The sequence below is a fragment of the Sphaeramia orbicularis genome, chromosome 2, assembly GCF_902148855.1.
Source record: "Sphaeramia orbicularis chromosome 2, fSphaOr1.1, whole genome shotgun sequence".
Classification (NCBI taxonomy): Eukaryota; Metazoa; Chordata; class Actinopteri; order Kurtiformes; family Apogonidae; genus Sphaeramia; species Sphaeramia orbicularis.
In genome coordinates, this window is record NC_043958.1 from 7,197,740 (window position 1) to 7,219,498 (window position 21,759).

Below are 21,759 nucleotides of genomic sequence, written 5' to 3' on the forward strand. Positions count from 1 at the left end.
TGGGCTGCAGTCAGCAGCAGCTGGCCACGCCCCCTGCGTGGTACGTTGGTCATGTCGTCATCACGTTCTATTTCTACGCACCACATCCACTTCATTTCAGAATCAGAATCATCTTTATTCGCAAACTTCGTGAACACATACGAGGAGTGTGTTTGCTGGTATGTGTTGTCTCTGTCGTAAATGATAAATACAACACATATTTTTAAAGAAATGCAGCAAAGGTAAAATAAGAAAGAAAAATATATATATATACATTGGGAACCAATATCAACTTCTGTACACAGTAGTTTAGTGCAGTTTTTTTTTTTTTTTTTGTATTTTTTGCTGACATTGAACACAATGAAGTACACATAAATAATGTATTATATCGCCATTTGCTCTGTCAAACAAACTTAAGTACATTAACCAAGTGTTTAATAACATCGACATACTTTAACTCAGATAATTTCAATTATTTGCAGCTTTTTTTTCTTTTTCTTTAGAGTCAAAACTTCGCCGAGATACTAACAGTCGACGGTGTCAAAATCATTTTAATTTCATAATAACCTAAAAAAAAAATAAAAATAAAAATAAAAAAAATAACTTATAAATAATGACTACTCCAAATTTTTCTCTTTGTTTCATAGTAAAAAAAAAAAAAAAATCACAAACTATCCTTTCACAAAAATATGAACAACCTGAGAAGACTTTTAGAGAGGTACGTATGATTTTAACAATATTCTGCCTGTTGCTAAATGTTTTCTGTATTTGCAGATGCACTGTGATCTATCTGTAAATTGTAATGCATTTGTGTAAATCATAAGTTGTTAAAATTGCCCTTATTTTTGCTGAGAAATTTCAGGTTTTTTGTGGTTGTTCATGTTATTCACATTTTTTAATGGATACTTTATAAAAGTAGATTTCATAATGTGATTTTATTTTTTCACGGTTATTATTTTACTGGTCCGGTCCACTTACAGCCCACATATTGGGCTGTATGACCCCTGAACTAAAATGAGTTTGAACATTGAAAATCAGTTCAGCAACTCTGTTCTGTTTAGCAGCAAATTCTTATGAAGGAACACTGAATATAAAAACCATCATGCAAAAATTATAACTAAAATATATATGGATAAATACGTACCGACAATTTACAGAACTATAAATAAATGCTGAAATATACGAATATACAAAACTCTATACCACAGAGAAGAAATATATAAAGCATAGGGATATACACAAGATAATAAAATATACGTGCAAGGTAAAATTAAAACCAGATAATTAGCATTGTGTAAAGACTTCATGTTATGTTAAATATATTTGTTATTTCATTTATGGGAGTAAATTATGTTTATGACGTACATTCCAAAATATACTTGTAACTTGACTGTTCTTTCGCCACAGTTCTGGGTTAAAAACTGGCTTCTACTGCCATCTTGTGGTCAATTTATGGAATTGCACCAAGTACATATTTTTAAACCTGCAGTCCCAACTTTTACATAGTTATGGGCTATGATTTATACTGTATTTTTTAGTTTATTTTTTTTTAGTTTTTCAGTAACAGCATGAAAATAATGCAGATAAGTTTAAATTCATGTCATAGAGGACATATAGTAGTCCACGTGGGCTCCACCCAGAAGGCATGGCGCAAAGTTGAACTGACAAGCAGGTTCAGCAACACTCCAAACCAGAATAGTTTTACACCTCAGACAGGAACCTGTTCAGGAGGAGGACTACATTCGATCAACAAGCTGATACTGAAACTTGGTCTGTTCTGGACATGGACTGGAGTAAACAGACTACAAAATAAGGTTTCGAAGCTGGAACTAAATGTGTTACTTCAGTCCTGTTCCGGCTACATCAGTATTTTGGATGTTTGATGTCTCACTTTGGAAGTAGCTGAGATCTGAGATTACTGGGCATGGGGGCCTCAGTTTGTTCTGGACTTAGAGCAGCCCTGATCCAGGTCTTGGTCCTCTTACTCTTCTGCAATCCAGGAAACTGTGAGATCCAGGAGTCGAAACCTGCAGCATCAACTGTTGTTCCTGGTGTCAAACCTTACCACAATGAAGCCAACGAACCTCAGGCCTTTCCCGATCCGGAGCAGGGCAGCCTTCCTGTGTTTACCATGGACTACCCTCGCATCCAGGTCCCTTTTGAGTTCACACTGTGGGTACTGCTGGCCTCCTTTGCAAAAATTGGTAGGTTTGGGATGAACAGCCTGAATTAAATGTGGCTCTGCACTGAAAAAGACTTCCAAGGAAACCAAAAAGGCCTGGGAAAGGCTTTTTTTATTTTATCACTGTCCTCTTGAGACCAGGAAAGTAAAGGTTTTGGCTTTTTTACATTCAATAGTTACATTTTTACTATTTTTTTTCATTGAATGGACAGCATTTTTGGGTGGAGTTTTTTGTTCTTTTAAGTATTTTTTGTATTAATTGCTGGGATGTAGTTTCTCAGTGGCTGCTAGTTATTACCCTACTATTTTCTTTCTTTCTTTTTTTTTTTTAAGTACAAGACCATTATTTTCTACTCATTAAGAATATTTGGCTTCTTTCTACTAAGGCTGTAATAAGGTGATTTTTCCTCCAGGCTTACAGTTTGTTTCCTGCTTTGCTTTGGATGCTGAATTCAGGGATTGGAAGCCAAACCAAAACACGAAGAATTTCAAGAAAGCACAAAATCCTTTGTGTCTAAAATAAGATATTCCAGCTAACAATGAGTTAGATGTAACCAGTGACAAGTTAAAACAGTGATTTACATAATACACCAGCAGAAAAACAAGGTCACTTTTCTTACTTTAAAACCTTAAGTTTTTATTTTTCTGACAATTTTTTTCCTTTTACTTCCAACATTTTAAGATAAATATCAATATTTTATACTCCTTACTTTTGCAGAACAGGCTTGTTATTTTAGTTTTAATGCATTTTTGTTCATTAATGTGTAAATTTCAGCCTAAATATATAAAACAGTAAATCAGATTGGCTCATATTGTGCATATCTTTTGTCATAAATGAAATGAAATTGCAACAAACCTCTTTCCAAACCTGCTTTTTTCTTTGCTCATTTTGCTTATTTTCATGAAATGTTGTGAAATCCAGCATAATGTCTCATGTTCTGACATTGAAAATTGACTCGTCTTTTGGGGTGAAGTTAACATTCATTACTTTTAATTTATTGTCTTCTGTTTGATTGGGAAGTGATTTAATAGTCTTCCCATTACATTAATATGACATGAGGATCAGTTCACTTTGCACAGAAACAGATGCTTCAAGGCCCTTCAGAGGTCGACTGCAGACTTTTATACTTTGAGGACATTTCAGGGCTGGACTTTTGCTCTTTTACTGCAATAAAGAGGCGATTCAGTAGCTCCACTTTGACCACAATCTGTTTTTACACAAATACACTATATGGACAAAAGTATTGTGACATGTTGAATTCAGGGGTTTCTTTTCTAACAGGGGTCTGGGATACAAAACAATAATGATTAATGTCAGAATCTAGTTTTATATTGGGGTAAATATCATTACATTGGTTAGTTTGGTTTATATTGCTATCTCCTATTAAACTGTAAGAAAATATTAATGTTTCTATCTCAAATCAGCATGAACAGGACGTCTTACAGCTGTAGACATGATGTGTCCCAACATTTTTTTTCCCATATAGTTCATAAACGTCAATGTTTCCTTAAAGTTTATTAGGAGATTTTTCTTCCTGAGTGAGATGTGAAGAAAATAGATGGTTCGTTGTGGCAGAAAATTATTATTTACAGTCAGAGCATAAAAAAATATTTGAGAAATTTAGAGGTAGAACATTTAAAATCATAGTCATAGATTAAAAAAAAAAAAAAAAAAAAAAATCAATCCAGAGAGAAATAAACATATTCCATCTTTGGGGCTTTTTGGAAGAAAACATTTCAAGAAGAAAAAAAAGAACCACCCAAAGCAATCCCAATATCTATGTTAAAGCATGGAAAGATTTTTCACAGGAAGTTAGCTCAATGTAAACTTAACAGCATTAGATGGACTGTCAATTTGGCAAGCGTAACAGTTGACATTGTATATGACCTTCACATGAATGGATGAACAGGAAAGGCATTGTTCGGCCTGTGGCTGTCACATATGGTTCTCCTCAACAAAAATATAAAAATAAACATTGCCATACACACATTAACCCCAAATTAACACTAACACCACAATCCTACTGAACCCCTGCACATAAAAATACCACATAATCAAACAACATGCCCAATACCCACAATGCAATGTGGCAAACACACCAGAATGTCATCATTTATATCATATTAGTGGAAGGGCTTAGAGCGTCGTGTGTGTGTATCTGCACAGTTCTGTGAAATGTAGACATTTTTATTTGGCCAATTTGGTATCTAGAGTTGAGGAATACTTCCATCTCCACATTAAATATTTCAGTAAGTTGATAGGACCAATATTTTGGAAGATATTAGTCATTTTGGAATACTTGCAATTACGTTGTTTGGTTGACCGGATAAGCAGTACCACGCTGCATGCTGGGAAATGAAGTTAAAAACAGGAACAACGCATTTACTAGCTCCAGTTCCTGGATATGGGTATAAACATGGGCTAGTAAAACTATTTTATAACATTTGTCATTATTGTTTTGTCACAAAAGAAACACCTGAATTCAACGTGTCCCAATACTTTTGTCCATATAGTGTATTACTTGTATTGATGTAAATAATGTGTTGGTTAAGTCCATTCCTCCTCTCCTCAGGTTTCCATATATATCATAAAATCACCATCTGGATCCCAGAGTCCTGCCTCCTGATCGCCATCGGTCTCATCGTTGGTGCCATCATGCACTCGGTCAAAGAGGAGCCTCCCGCCGTCCTCAGCTCCAACGTCTTCTTCCTCTACATGCTCCCGCCCATAGTCCTCGACAACGGCTACTTCATGCCCACGAGGCCGTTCTTTGAGAACATCGGCACGGTGCTGTGGTACGCCGTGGTGGGAACCCTGTGGAACAGCATCGGCATCGGGATTTCCCTCTTCACCATCTGTCAGTTCGAAGTGTTCGGACTTCAAGACATAAACCTGCAGGTGAGTCAGAGGAAGCAGGGGTCAAAGTTCAACCTAGACACTGGACCTCCGTAGTTCTCAGTTCATAATTTGAACCTGATGAATCCTGGTTTTGTCCAATATTTACATCAGTGGTGTCAAACTCATTTTAGTTCAGGGGACACATTCAGCCCAATATGATCTCAAATGGGTTGAACCAGTAAAATAATAATATCATAACCTATAAATAATATCAACACTGAACTTTTCTCTATATTTTTTAGTAAAAAAAAAAAAAAAGTAAAACTACATTATGAAAATGATTAGATCTATAAAATATCCTCTAAAAAATGTGAACGACCTAAGAAAAATAAGTGTAATTTTAACAACTTTAGGGGTCACAAACAGCCAAATATGATCTGAAGTGGTCAAACAAGTAAAATAATAACACAATAAATAATAAATAATGTCAACTCTAAACTTTTCTCTATGATTTAGAGGGGGAAAAAGTAAAATTACAATATGAAAATATTAACATCTACAAAATATCCTTCAAATATGTGAATAACATGAAAAAATATTTGAACAACCTGAAATTTATTAAGAAAAATAAGTGTAATTTTAACAATATTCTGCCTCAGCATCTCATTTATAAAAGTGCATTACAACTTAGAGTTCACAGCAGATCCACAAACATACAAATATTTAATAACAGGCAGAATATTGTTAAAATTGCACTTACTTCTCTTGACACACTTCAGGTTGCTCATATTAGTTCAGGTATTCACATTTTTGGAGAAAGAATGTTTTGTAAATGTAAATATTTTCATGTACTTTTCCTTTTTTTTACATGAAAACAGAGATAAAAATTTGGAATTGTTATTATTTATAGGTTATTATGATAATATTTTTCTAGTCTGACTCACTTTAGATCATATTGATCTGTATGTGAACTGAACGAAAATGACTTTAACATCCTTGATTGTTAATATCTTCAGTATAATTTTTGCACCTTCATAATTTCATCCCACGGGCCAGATTGGACCCTGTGACGCTCTCTGCAAACTGATGGTTGTTTCAGAAAGGGAAAAGAAACAACTCACTGGATCGGTTAGGATTAAAGATAAGATGAGGTGAGGTGAGGTAAACATAAGATAAGATAAGATAAGATAAGATAAGATAAGATAAGATAAGATAAGATAAAGATAATGTAAGTTAGGTATGGTAAGGTAAGGATAAGATAAGGTAAGGGTAAGTTAGCGTAAGGTAAGGTAAGATAAGTTAAATTAGGTTGGATAACATAAGGTAAGGATAAGATAAGATAAGGTAAGGTAAAGATAAGATAAGATAAGATAAGATAAGATAAGATAAGATAAGATAAGATAAGATAAGATAAGACTTTATTTATTCCATTGTGGGAAATTTCACAGTTAACAGCATCAACATGCGATAAGCAAGTGCAGAGAAAAATACAGGTAGAAAAACAACAAATGAGTGAAAAATTAAATAGAAAATAAGAAAAATAAGAAATGTGGTATTTATATAAATACAGAATTAGAATTCACATTAAATATTATTTCCATATTTGCACTGTGTGAAGAACTTATCTCCAGTTGTAATATATTAATCACTGCAGTAATTATACAATACATGGATCTGAATTATTTGCTCTTTTAAATGCAATGCTTTTTTATTGACCAGGCTTTATATAATTGGACGTTTCACTTCTTAATTAAAACTTAACACTTATTGCCCAAAAAGTAAATGGAATTTTGGTTAGATATCAGCCCTGTGCTTTCCTCAGATAATCGCACAAACACTGCAACTAACAAGTGTTCAGTCCTTTAGTTCAGCAGTCATCTGTAAAATAATAGAACATTCTCTCCTTGTTTTACTGGAATCATTTCATGGTCCCGAACAGAAAAAACAGTCCAAAGATTAGAAGCATTAAAACTAAATACCCCAAATGTTCACAGTCTCAAAAATAGACACAACTGCTACTCAACAAGTGCCATTAAGAACATGTTGTTTTCCTTCTGCTCCTGTTTCTTAGGAGAACTTAATGTTTGCTTCTATTATATCTGCCGTCGACCCTGTAGCTGCACTCAACGTCTTCGAGGACATCGGCGTGAATGAGCAGATGTATATCGTCATATTTGGTGAAGGGCTGTTCAACGACGCCGTCACTGTGGTGAGTTCAGGGACCGAGGCTCCTCCATGCACCACAATAGGATCAACATCAGTGAAAGTCGATTATTAATGCATTAAAGTACATGAAAATCTGGTGCTGAAAGAGATTTTTAAAACATTCACACGACTAATGGTGTACGTTTTGTGCTCTGTTTCTCTTCTCTTTCTTTTTTTTGTGACATATTGGTCAGTTTGAACATTTACTGAAGTGAACGATATGAGAAGCTTAACCCATAAAGACCCAAACAACACTGGTGACCAAAAACATCTACCAGTATACAATGTTTAATAACTTCCGATCCATTAATCTTGTCAATTCATGTAAACAATTGGTGTAAAATACAGTTTTTCATCTTTCCATGGTCATCATATGTGACCCATTTGGATGTTCAGAGACTCCGTAGTTACCGTGGAAACACTATCATCTCTTACAACATTGATTCACTAGTAAAACCCATGGAGTTTGGAAAATGGCAGTGGATGGAGACACTTGTTTTATGTTCAATTAATGATAAATTTGCTGAAAAAGTAACTTTTTCTTAATTTTTCATTGTTTCTGATATTATGATAATTAATTTTAATCTGAGCTTTTATGACCATCAGTAAATTATATGTGGGAAAATGCCTGATTTTTATTGAACAAATGCAAAATACAGAGGATAATATTATAATAAATGGTGATAAATCACTTAAGAAAGGTTAGATATAGAGAAAAAATAATTTGGGAATTGTCACAAAAGTAACACTGGGTCTTTATGGGTTAAAGGAGAACTTTTCCATTTGCTGGACATCGACGTGAGATATTTGAACCGACTAAACACTGCTTTTTGCAAGACATCGTCAAGTATTTGGACAGTTGGTGAACTGATTTAAGTCTTTTTAACTCTTTTTTAATCTAGCTTTTAACATTTGTGTATTTTCTGGCTGAACAAGGCATTTGAAGAAAACTTTGGGATATGACACTTGATATTTTTCACCTTTATATGACATTTTATCATCATAAAATATGGAAACACTGGAGTAAAGACGACATTGAATGCAGTTATTCAGATAAAAGTCACATAACTTTCATCCCTGTGACAGATCTGTTTTTTTTTTATTTTTCATCACATAAACACCACAAACCACATGGAAATGGATCTTTTCAACTGTGATCCAGGTCACTTCCAAATGTGTCCCTACTTCAAAGTTAGAATTCATGGGACTTTTACATCACTTAATATGGAAATTAATCACAATTATGCACTAAAGCAAGTCAATCAGTCTGTAAAGTTATTCAAAACAATCATATACGTGAACTCAGCAGTACATAAATCCATAACATCATATACAACAGTAACACACTGATAAAGTTCTATTTACTGCACAGTGAATATTGATAATATCGACAAATTCTGGTCTAAAAGTAAGGTTTTGACTGCACACCTATTCTTGTATCAGAATATTTTCACTGCATGTATGTATAAGCACTTTTACTGCAAGGACTGATCTAAGCCTAGGGTGTCAAACATATGGACCATGGACCAAAACTGGCCCACCAAAGGGTCCGATATGGTCCATGGGATGAGATTGTAAAATGCGAAAATTACACTGAAGATATTAACAAACAAGGATATTAAAGTTATTTTAAAGTTCCACATACAGACCAATATGATCTAAAGCAGGTCAGACCAGTAAAATATAATCAAAATAACCTATAAATAATGATAATTCCCAAATTTTCTTTTTGTTTTAGCGTACAAAAAATTCAAATTACAGGAGAATAGTTACATTTACAAACTATTCTTTCACAAAAAAGGTGAATAACTTGAACAAATATGAACAGCCTGAAATGTCTCAAGAGAAGAAAGTGAAATTTTAACAATATTCTGGCTGTTGATTATTATTTTGTGTATTTGTAGATCCACTGTAATCTGTAAGTTGTCATGTACATATGTAAATTATAAACTGTGACATAATATTGTTAAAATCACACTGATTTTTCTTCATAAATCTCAGGTTGTTCATGTTGTTCACTTTTTTTTAAAGGATATTTTGTAGACGCAAACATTTTCATAATGTAATTTCACTTTTTTCACTTTAAAACAATAGAGAAAAGTTAAGCATTGACTTTATTGATAGGTTTTGTTATTATTTTACTGTATGTGACCCCTGAACTAAAATGAGTTTGACACCCCTGATTCAACCACTTATAACTATAACCACTTAATCCTGGAAAACATTTTAGAAAACAACACGAACAGGCAAACAAAAAAAAAATCCCATCTGAGCAGTAAATGCAGCCAGTGTGGACATAACCTCATTACTTTAGACTTTTCCTTCTCATTCCAGTGGATCTGTTTGGCCTTGCCTTCCTTCAGTGTTGTCAGGCCAGTTCCTTTTTGTTGAATGAAAACGTAAGAGTATAAACCCGCCTTTTTTTTTTAGTCGAGTTTCACCTGAGAGGCAGGTTTCACTCCACATAACAACTACTGGTTTCATCAGTTGCATCTTGCCTCAGAGGAACCATGTGTCCCAGTCGTTGAACCTGCTTGACGACGCCTGTGTTTTCTGCACTTCAGTGGAGGAAAAAATGCAGAAAATACATTCACAGCTGCATTATTTGTCCCATTCTACAGGTGCTCTACAGTATGTTTACGTTCATGGCCGACATGCCCACGGTCGAGTCCAGTGATGTGTTCCTGGGCGTGGCCCGGTTCTTTGTGGTGGGGGTCGGTGGGGTCCTCTTTGGCCTCCTGTTTGGCTTCGTGGCAGCCTTCACCACACGTTTTACCCACAATGTCCGTCAGATTGAGCCCTTGTTCGTCTTCATGTACAGCTACCTGGCGTACCTGGTGGCAGAACTGTTCGCCATCTCCAGCATCCTGTCGTAAGTGAAGGTTTAACACAGTTGAGAAAATCAACTCAAACAGTGTTTTCAGCCATGATGATGACAGTTAAAACTCCTTACATTACTACATAAAACCACAATACTTTCATTTTTCCAAACTTTTTTCCAAAAGCTCAGTACATTTAACACATGGACTACACACTACACACTATGTGAGTGGTTTCCAACCTTTTTTGACTCGTGACCCCATTTTAACATCACAAATTTCTGGCGACCCCAGACATTCAAAATGGAGACTTTTTTTTTGCTAAAATTAATTTGTTTTTGATCATATAATAGTTTGCTGTACTATGTTGCAAATAAACATTAATTTTAGATGACATTTACACTATATAATGTATATTATTTTGGACGGAGGCAGAAAAGCCAGGTGTAGATTACTGCACAAAGTGAGAATTTTATTTTCCTTGGTCAGGATATGTACAGTCAGTCCAGCTGTGATTTACAAGGCTGACAATTAATACTGAACAAACAAGAACTCAAACTATGAATTATGAAAGAGCTGCAGCATCTGAAACTGACCACAATGAACATTTGACAGATAAACAGAACCACAGTGCTTCAGTTTCAGCTTCACAGTTTGTCATGTCTTTTATGGATTAGGATTGTCTCTGTCAACTCACTATATATATATATATATATATATATATATATATATATATATATATATATATATATATATATATATATATATAATTTTATTTTATTTTATTTTATTTTATTTTTTTACAGTTGTGGAAAATATTATTAGACCACCCCTTGTTTTCTTCAATTTCTTGTTCATTTTAATGCCTGGTACAACTAAAGGTGCATTTGTTTGGACAAATATAATGAGAACAACAAAAATAGCTCATAAGAGTTTAATTTCAGAGCTGATATCTATCCATTTTCCATGTTTTTCTTGATAATAACCAAAATCACTTCAGTTCTTACATCAATATCTATGGCATTATACTGACAAAAACAGTGCTTTTAGACATTCCATGTTTTCTTTTCTGCCTGTTTTAGCCACATGATACACACAGGAGTTAGTACTTGATTGCTTAACCATTGTTTTTGATGACTTTTGGTGGTCTAATAATTTTTTCCGCGACTGTATGTAAAGGAACAGTTGTTGGGACATGTTTATCTTGCTTAATCTATCTGCACCCTGTACAAACTTGTTCCTCCACATAGTTTTTCTTCCCTAAGTCCAACACACACATAAATGGACACAATGAGCATCATGGGAAAAATGTGTTTCACCAGTTACCTGAAAAAAAGCAAAGGATTTTGATCAAACACTGAACAATACATAAGAGTTAAAATCTCCACATACACATTAAAAGGCTGAAGGTTAAACGTTAACTTGTCTTCTTAGGGAAATACAGTCTCTCCTTTTTTCCCATCCTAATACACACAGTATGTAGCATTAGCATTAGCACATAGAATAATCTTAGTATATTTTACATGCAGACATACAACACATGCCAAAATTTAACCCCTGCATTGAACCCATCACTGTCTGAACATGCAAAAACACACCACACACTGCAGACTAGGAACAGTGGGCTGCCCCGGAGAGCAAATGAGCATTATGTGCCTTGCTCAAGGGCACATCACCTAGCATTTTCACATTAGGAGCACATTAGTGAGCTGACATTGAGGGAACTCAGGGACAAACTCTCGATCTTCATCAGCATTGTGGTCAAGGGCAGTGACTGTAGAATTAACATCCCTGTAGCTGTTTTTATTATTATTATTATTATTATTATTATTATTATTATTATTATTATTTTATAATATCCCAAAGGTTTTACATTACTTCATATGATATAATGAAGTGGAATTTTTACCTTAAAGAAACATTGAACGGGGTTTATTTTTAATATAATCTTCTTTGATGGATATGATGCAATGTGATAGAATGCAATGCTATTTAACCCTTTCATGCATGACATTACTGTAGTGGACAGTTATTCAGTCTTTAATTAAAGCTACATTATTTGCAGTAATGACTCTAACTCTTACTTCTTGTGCAATCGCATTTTCTAATATTTGTTCAGCTCACTTTAATGCAAATGCTGCGGTGACACTTGAATTTCCTCACTGTGGGATAAATAGTCTTATTTTATCCTCATATATTATTTAATGAATCCAAACCATGTGGGTATAAAGGAATGTTCTAATAATCTACAATTTAGGGAATAGTTTGTTCACAGTTTAATCCTTATGGTTTTTGTTATTTTGTCTCAGTGACTGAGGTTTCACTGATTGATGACATTCAACACAGTGTACAATTACACTTTACTCTGAAATTGGCAATGTGTTCTCTTTGTGGAAAGAGCTTTATGGATGTGTTCATGCTAAAAAATGAATACAATTATATATTAAACTGTTCCAGTACATCAAAAAGGTTGATATTATGCTAAAGAAATAAGATGACAAAATACTGTTGTATATGTGTTATGTTTTATGTCAAAAAATATCACCAGTTTATTATCAATTCTTGCATGAAAGGATTAATGTAATATGATGAAATTAGATGTAATGCAATACAGTGTGATGCAATGCAATAAAATATAACAATACAATTCACTACAATATGATGGATTACAATGCAGTGCCAAAATACAACAACTGATCTAACGCCTGCTTTTAGAGTCATTTCTGTATCACTTTATTTGGGGATATCAACAAACTAATCTGCAAGGCCACCAACAGACTGTCCTCTTTTTTTCTCTGCAGTATTATAGTATGTGCTATAACCATGAAGTACTACGTGGAGGAGAACGTGTCCCAGCGGTCCTGCACCACTATCCGCCATGTTGTCAAAGTGCTGGCCACCATCTCTGAAACTCTCATCTTCTTCTTCCTGGGGGTTATCACCATAACAACAGAGCATGAGTGGAACTGGGCCTACATCCTGTTTACGCTGCTATTTGCTTTCATATGGAGAGGACTGGGTGAGATCCTTAGTGATAGTGATATGAAAAAGAAAAAAAGCCTTATAAAGGATTAGCCACAGGTCATATTAATACTGATATCTAGGGAATAAAGTTAGCAAATGTGTCATTCCTGTGTTTAAGTTTAAGGCACGACACTTGGTGTGGACCCAAATGCAACGAGACACTAATATCAGCGGTCAAAAAAGGGATTTATTTAACAAAAGTTCACAAAGTACAAAAATGGATAAACAAAAAGAGAAAGCACAACATGCTCTAAAAAAACCCTAATAACTAGAAGAGAAGTACAACGTACTCTATACGAACTAAAAAGCCTGAGGTAGATGACATGAAGTTCAAGATTCTAGATACTTAACATTAGTTGGTCTTCTCAAGATCACAGAAACGACACACTGACAACAAAGGGAGAGGGGAAGAATATATAGGGAAGGTAGGGATCACAAACAGGTGTGGGCAATTACATGAGGAACACCAGGGTGCAGGCAATGATGGGATTAGGCAAGACAGAGACAGGACTGACAGCGTGCAGACAAAAACAGGAAAGCAACCACCATCACCAAAATAAAACAGGAAGAGACCAAAACCCCGAAACGAAATCAACATAACCATCGACGCGTGACAATCTCCCATCATGCAGCGTGGTACTGCACTTCCAGTCAACCGATCAACGTGATTATATGGCTATTGTATTCCAAAATGACTAATATCTCCCAAAATATTTTGTCCTATCAACTTACTGAGATATTTAATGTGGAGACTGGATTATTCCTCAACTGTAGATACCGAATTGGCCAGTTAGAAACATTTTAATTTCTCAGAACTGTGCAGATACACACACACACACACACACACACACACACACACACGCTCTGAGTATTAGTATTATGATATAGATTTATAGGGCAACTGACTATTTTTGGTCCTTTCTGCACACATTTACATTACAAGACAGTAACAGTGAGGACAATGAGGCGATAATCTCAGGTCCAATGTGGTCTACAGGGTCTGTAAGGTCCACCTCTGCATTTGTTAGGTACCGTGAAGTAATGGTACTAATGTAAGGAATGATGTTCAAAGGGATCATGTGGATGTTGACAGGTGTCTGGATGTTCTAAAATGCATCTTCCTTTCACCATTACACAGTGTTTTTCTTGTTGTTTTTTTTTGCAACATATGGGAAAGTAACCAAATATGGTAACTTCACTGACCTTGATTTTCTATATGACAATACAAAAAATAGAAACATTTCACAAAAATAATAAAGTCTTGTTATGTCCTCCAATAACACACTAAGGTTGAAATTTAGCCTTGCTCTAGTAGTGCCCTATAAAGGGTTGAGGATGTAAAAACAGTCCTGATGTTTTGTTGCTGTTACAGGTATTCTGGTCCTGACTCAGATCATCAACCCCTTCCGTACCATCCACTTCAACTTCAAGGACCAGTTTGGCCTGGCCTACGGAGGGCTGAGAGGAGCCATCTGCTTCGCCCTGGCGTTTACTTTACCCGATAACATCAACAGGAAGAACCTGTTCGTCACTGCTTCAATCGCCATCATTATATTTACTGTTTTTATACAGGTGAGGTCCCCTTGTGCTTCGTGATGACCTTTGAATGACAGGAGATGCTGACGTTTTCCCTTATCCTTCCAGGGCATCAGTATCCGTCCCATAGTGGAGTACATAAACATCAGAAGAACCAACAAAGACATGAACACTATCAATGTTGAGATTCACACCAGGGCAAGTATATGAGGTTTTCATCTATTTTACACTTTCTTTAATGGTTCTTTGTTATTATCATAGAATATATGAAGGAAGTGGTTATAGCTGATGCAGTTTCACCCATTAATTTTTGGATTGCTGTTCTGAAGCTTCGCCTTCAGCATTTGGCTATTAAATCTATTTTTTTGGATGCTGTTATCACATTAAACCTTTATAAGGCACTCTGATATTCAAAATTTCAACCTTATTATTGTTATTGTTGTTGTTGTTGTTACTGGACATCATCATCTACCTCCTCGTCGGTTGGCATGACAACAGTCCCCCTCCATTTGCCATGAAACATCTGAGCAGCATTTGCTAAAAAGTAAACACATGCAATAAAACAAGTGTTATAAGATCGAAAACTGACAAAAATCACTCATATTCACTATTTACAGCTTCAAAATGTCTGTAAAATCTCTTTGAATATAGTGTCATAAAAACCGACATGCTTCTGGACCTCACTGAGGCACAGGATTGGCCTCGTATTTAATTATAATAACCTTTATTTAACCAGGAAAAAAAAGCTAATTAAGATTAAAAATCTCTTTTTCAAAAGTGTCCTGGTCAAGACAGAAGCAGCAGCAGAAGTTACACTAAATTGAAATCATAGCCATACATCCGCACTAAAAATATACATAGACATAATAGAACAAGAACATACATACATACATACATACATACTTACATACATACATACATACATACATACATACATACATACATACATACATATAAAACATCACCATTATTTTAAAAGGTACTAAAAGTATAACAACAGTGTTCCTTAAAAGCATCTCGAAGCAGAACTCATTTCAATCAATTAGAAAAACATCTACGTCCACATTTGTCCTTTTCCCATTCATTTAAAATGACTAATGGATTCGGAAATTACCAAAAATAGTCACTTACCTGATAAAGGGTTAAGTAATGTGTTCACATCTGTGGCTGCCTGCTTCATAATAATGTAATTTTATGATAATGCAGAGCCAACACCAACTAAATGCTAATATTATTGAGTGTGGGTATTGTAATAGCAATATATTAAAACCAAATAAAATATTTGACATTTTGATTTGATTTAACCATATAAATTCTTTTGACAGTTTACTTGGGGTGAGTTATTAACCACAGTGATATAAGCTGTTTGACAAAAAGAATATGATTTAATCCAGTAAATGATTTACTGACTTGTCAGTTTTATTGACTTAAAATGATGGACACTGGAAACTTTGAAACTAAATGTGCAACTTTACATTCATCCAGCCATTAAAAACAACACAAAAAACTTAGTGATGAAACACAAACAATAAACAGCGTCAGTTTGGCACCCGCAACCTGCAGGATTTTATCTACAGGAATTTATATTATATAATAAACCTTATTATTGCTTTTTCAGTCTTGCAGATGATCCTCTACTTGAACAGGTGGTGTAAAACCTTGAAAACACACCCTCCCTGTTCTCTTAAGCTTAAATTTACCCTTTTTCTAATATCAGAGAAGCTACTTGTGTATTCTAAATAGATCTGAGAGGGATGGGATTAGTATGTCAGGTGTAAATGGACCTGCATTGTACTGTAAAGGTGTAAAAAATGGACAGTATGTAGAGGTTAGTGCAGTTCTTATGAAGGTACTTGTACCAGGTTGTCAACATTGCAGCATTTCAACATGAACTTCTACTTGAAGGTGCTAATCATAGATGATGTTTTGCGATAGATGGCATCTAAGTGCACTTTATGCTGCGTGCTTGTGTTGTAACCAGGTGATGGAGCATCTCATATGTGGTGTCGAGGACCTGTGTGGACAATGGAGCCATTACTACTGGAAGGACAAGTAGGACTGCTTATGTGTTATGATTTCTACACATTTTTTTCTTTTTTTTTTTTGTCATTTTTATTTGTCAGATTTAGTTTACGCAGTCCCTTCACTTGAGCACAAAGAATACTGAGCTTTTCATCATAAAATTCTGTCATTCCTTTCACTGTGTGTCAGGTTTAAGAAGTTTAATGACCGTGTTTTGAGGCGAATCCTGCTCCGAGACAACAGAGCTCAGTCCAGCATCGTGTCTCTGTATAAGAAACTGGAGCTGCAGAATGCCATTGATCTGCTGGACACACCTATGGGAGACCTGAGTGCAGCACCGTCCATCATTTCTCTACAGTGCGTTTTTCACACTTATTTGTTCTGTCCTGCTGTTAACAAATAGCATCACAGTTTACAGACTTTTTCTTATAATAAAGGATTTGTACTACATTAAATAAAACTCTCTGTTTTTGTCAAGTCACTGACTCTTAGATATAGAATCTGAAACTCTATCCACTAACTCTTAACACCAGTGCATCAGCTAAATGTATGAAATGTTTACACGAAATCTAATTTAGCATCAGCTGATATTGCTTTTTTCTTAATCACAGCCCATTAGACTGTCAATAGTAATAACAGGTTTTTATTGCTTTCATTAATATCGCTCATTGGCTGTTCATTGCGTTTACATCCTGTCAGTGACGAGAAGAAGGAAGCGTCCCGGCCGAAGAAGAAATTCCTGGCGAAAGATGTGAGAAAAATGCACGACATCCTGTCAAAGAACATGTACAAGATCCGACAGAAGGTAAATATTTTATTAGAATGTCAACTTATGCTAGTGTTTTGATTGCCCTGTTTGTTTAATTTTTAGCTCCTTTTTCCCTCTCCCTCAAAAGGCCAGGTCACAGTTACAAATAAGAATGTTTTTTTTTTTTAATCTGTATTGCCTGGTTAAATAAAGGTTAAACAAAATCTGAAAATAACTAGTGATTTTGTTTAGTAATCTTAGGTTGTTGTAATTGGCAGCTTGAACTTTTGGCCACCAAAATAATAAAATGAGTTTATCTTTAGGTTCAGATTAACCATAAGATAAGATAAGATAAGATAAGATAAGATAAGATAAGATAAGATAAGATAAGATAAGATAAGATAAGATAAGATAAGACTTTATTTATTCCACTATGGGGAAATTTCACCCTTTAACAGCAGTAACATACAACAAGCAAGTGTAGAGAAAAAAATGAAAATATAAAGAGAAAAAGAAGAAATTTTGTATATCTATAAATAGTCTTATGAATAAAGAATTTCAATTAAAAATTAAATGTTATTTACATATTTACATCATCATGGCTGCACATGGTGCGATATGGGGTGGGGGGGTTGCTGTGAACTGTTGTGTAGTCTGATGGCTGTGGGGAGGAATGACCTGTGGAATCGCTCCTTCTTGCACAGGGGGTGTAAAAGCCTGGTGGGGAAGCAGCCACTCAGGGCGTCTACAGTGTGGTGCAGGGGGTGGGAGGGGTTGTCCATGATGGATATCCGCTTTGCTAACGTCCTTCTGTCCGCTACCTCCTCAGCCTAAGACTGCAGGCAAATGTAGCCCAAACATAATTTTTTTGCCTGTATGTAACCTGTATCTGATCTGTTGAAGACAGTTTGAACAGCACAAATCCAATTTTTTTCAAATCCGACCTAGGCCACTGTCATATGTGGTCCAAAATCCGATATGTATCTGATATTTTGAAATGCAACTGAACGTCTGAATGGCCACGTCGCATTAATCTGACCTTTACGTCACTGAAATGCGACAAACATCACAATTCTGTGTCCCAGGAGGAGGGACGATAAGAAAAATATGTTTACTTCCATAAGCACAGTGCGTGCCTGCGTGGTCACATATTCCATCAGGACGTCTTTTGCGCATGCGGGTCACTTCAGGGTCGTATTCAGTTCACACTCAAAACTGATAGAAGTCACATTTCACCAAAAAATCCGAATTGTGCATTAAGACCTACTGTCTGAACGTTATCTAAGACAGAGTGGAGCTTTTTGCCAGATTTGAAGAAATTCTCTGAAGGCATTCGTGACATATTGCATTATTTAGAATTCTGTCGAACTGTTTCTGAGACATTACAGTATGAATGTAATTTGATCCAACAGACGGACTGGCAGACAAATGTTCATATACAGAGCAGTGGTCCACGAGTAGAACCTTGAGGTACCCCACATGACACTACCACTCTATTTTACCATTTTGCTAAACTTCTCTCCGTATTCTCCAGACTTTGGCGTACACCAACAAGTACAACCTTCCTGATGAGAGCCAAAATAGGGAGATTCTCATTCGCCGTCATGCTAGCATCAGACGGAGCCTCCGTCCTGGAAGTTGTCGTGAGCTGGTGGGTTTTGGTTTCGTAAAAATTTGTCAATTGCTGTGTTTGTCTACCTGCCTTAAATTGAATCAACTTTAACCATATTTTCAGCCTTCACAGAACATACCAAGATCTCAGAAGTACTTCTCTCTGCAGCCTGGTGGAGATCTAGAGTCTGCGTTTGTTCTCAGAAGAAGAAGTCATGGTGAGGTTATACAGATTCAGAGAGATGATGGGATTGTTTTTTGCTAAATAAATTGTCTGGGTGATGAAGCTAAACATTGTTGTGCTTGTATCAGGTGGTTCTAGCGACGTGGACCGCCTCTCAGCTCGGCTCCAAATGTCCGGTGTGTCGCCACGTTCTTCATCACGTTCTCTAATTCCTCTGAAGAGGTTGAACACAATCGAAGAGACTAGAAGTACCCAAAACCAGCCAGCTACCTCGCCATCTCCTGTTGTGGACGTGGTGGATGAGATGGATCTTGGAGCGTTTGGAGGTTCGAGCCTCCGAGGTAGGAAAGGACCGGTTCCAGCACCGAGAAGGCACAGCTCCAACCGGGTCAAGGACGACGAGGAAGAGGATGGAAGGGTGCCTCCTCGTGGCTGGACGCCTGAGGAGGACGACAACAGAGGAAACCCGTTACTCAGATTCCCATCACAGCGCTCTGGAGGACCAGGTGGATCATGACGGACTGAGAAGGAAATATAGAAACAGGAAATGGACGTACGAAGAAGTTCTGGATGGACTGAGTTTATAAAAATGATATTTATTTGTATTTTTTTACCTGCTTGAGCCTTTTCTTATCTGTAGCTATTCTATGCTTAGAAATTTTGAAAATACAGTTGTGGCAGATTTGAAAATTTTGACCCTGTTTGCCTTCAAAACAGGAGAAGGTGAGAAGGTGCCCCCCGTTTGAAAATCTACAGAAAAAAAATTATAAACAATAAAATATTATTTAAAAAATTCTACATCAATCAGGAATTGAACCTATACCTTTCACAATGCAGTGTATAGTGTTAACAACTGAGCTAAGTCTCCACTGTTCCTTTTTCTGACCTATTTGTTATCTGATTGCCTTGGCACTTTTCGGGATGTAACAAGATACACATGATATAACAAGGGCGCTGATTGGCTCTGTAGTAATAAACAAAGTGATATCTCGCACCACAGTACTGTGTCAGTAGCCACTTCAAAAAAAGGAAAGCACAGGATTTGTTTACTAATATTATTTTTTGCCCAGACAAAGCTCTGACACCCACTGACAATGGGTTTGGGACCCACTTTTCGGTCAGACCCACCAGTTGAGAATCACTGGTCTAGAAGATTCACTCATTCGATTCCCCAGACCAGCAGAGAAATTGTTGGCTCATGTGCCCTTGAGCAAGGCACTTATCCCCCATTTTCTCATCGGGCAACTGACATGTTTGAACCAGTGTACAGTGGTTGTGTTCAGTAGACAAATATTTTGTAAAATGAATCTTGTGTGGATAGAATTTATTCTATTTCTGGATTTTTACAACCACAACATCAACAGTCTACAGATCAACACTGCCGTTCTTGTTGCAAGTTAAATGTGATAGCAAGTTTTTAAGGAAATATTTCTAATGTGGCTCTAATGTGAGCTTGCATGATGACTTATTTAGGACTTATTGGTCTTGACTTGAGTATTGATAAATGATGACTCTGTTTCATATCTGACCATTATGTGTCGTATCTGGGTGCTTCAATGAAACTGGGTTTATTTTGGTACCTGACTCTTTAACAGTTTTTTAGACGCAATAATAAAAGAGAAATTTAGACATCTGTCCCCCAGGATGTACCTAATGATGACCTCAGATAAATGCAAAAAAATTATACTCTTGGACTGAGCCATCCCAAAATTAATAAATTTTTAATTAAATATTGGGGCCAAAAGTAGGACCAAAATTGGGGCATAAAAAACTGCCTAGGTGTCAGTGCATTTGATCTGGAAAATATCACTTGAAATGGTCTTTTATAGCGCCATAAATAAAGACACTGTGTTAAATTTGATGATCCTAGTGGTTTTTCTAATCTTGACATGAGGGTTTTTCATGAATCTCAGTCTAATTCCAGGTTTCGCGTGTAACCCATCGTGTCCACCAGTGTTACATCTGGAACCTGTCCAGTTGAACACTAATAAATCACAAGTGATTTTGCAACAGCGGTAATTTTTGCGAAACACTGCCTTGTATAACTGGTTCGATTCCCAAAATGTACACCTGTGAGAGAATAATAAGATATTCGAAAAAATAGTAGCCCTTAATTTTCATGTCCTTTTTACTGTGTTACATGCAGATTCTTGTATAAAAATAATATAAAAAAGTGTTTTATCTGAAGAATAGTTTCTCTTTTATGTCCATGTCCTGTTGTAGGTACCAGTGTCATAGAAGCACCCATCTTCTAGGTAAAGTAGAAAACATGAAACACAAGTAAGTGATTGTTTGAGCTGCTGATTATGTAACAGGAAGCCATGATCACTTACAGAATGTCAAAATCACCCTTGTATTTAGCGAAGATTGTTAGTGGTGATATTTAAATGTTATAACTCCACCGTCTTCCAGATAAACAGATGGTGTCATCATGGCCTCTGAGAGTCTGACGGCGCCAGATAAAATTAGAGGCAGGAACAGACTTGGAACCAATAACCGCATAACTGAGTAAAGTCCTTTTAGAAGTTTGTGTTAAAAACTTGAGATATGAAAGCGATGGTGAAGATTGAAAAACCTCTGACCAGACAAGGTCTAGATGCAACAGCTCGA

General features: G+C 35.9%; 1 protein-coding gene across 1 annotated transcript; it reads left to right on the plus strand.

Moving 5' to 3' along the window:
- Positions 1-1,685: 1,685 nt before the first annotated feature.
- LOC115430815 (sodium/hydrogen exchanger 2-like) lies at positions 1,686-20,872 on the plus strand. The gene is made up of 13 exons (XM_030151054.1): positions 1,686-2,183; positions 4,735-5,060; positions 7,072-7,209; positions 9,827-10,077; positions 12,826-13,043; positions 14,421-14,620; positions 14,693-14,782; positions 16,566-16,636; positions 16,796-16,963; positions 17,306-17,411; positions 18,889-19,005; positions 19,090-19,183; positions 19,278-20,872. Exons 1-13 carry the CDS (start codon positions 1,904-1,906, stop codon positions 19,664-19,666), a joined length of 2,448 nt encoding a protein of 815 aa, XP_030006914.1. The 5' UTR covers positions 1,686-1,903; the 3' UTR covers positions 19,667-20,872.
- The last annotated feature ends 887 nt before the right edge of the window (positions 20,873-21,759 follow it).

Coding starts and splice junctions, on each gene's coding strand:
- LOC115430815 (XM_030151054.1), top strand. CDS start 1,904: ATGGGGGCCTCAGTTTGTTCTGGACTTAGAGCAGCCCTGATCCAGGTC. Junction 7,210..9,826: donor TCAACGACGCCGTCACTGTG/GTGAGTTCAGGG, acceptor CCCATTCTACAG/GTGCTCTACAGTATGTTTAC. Junction 17,412..18,888: donor TGTACAAGATCCGACAGAAG/GTAAATATTTTA, acceptor CGTATTCTCCAG/ACTTTGGCGTACACCAACAA.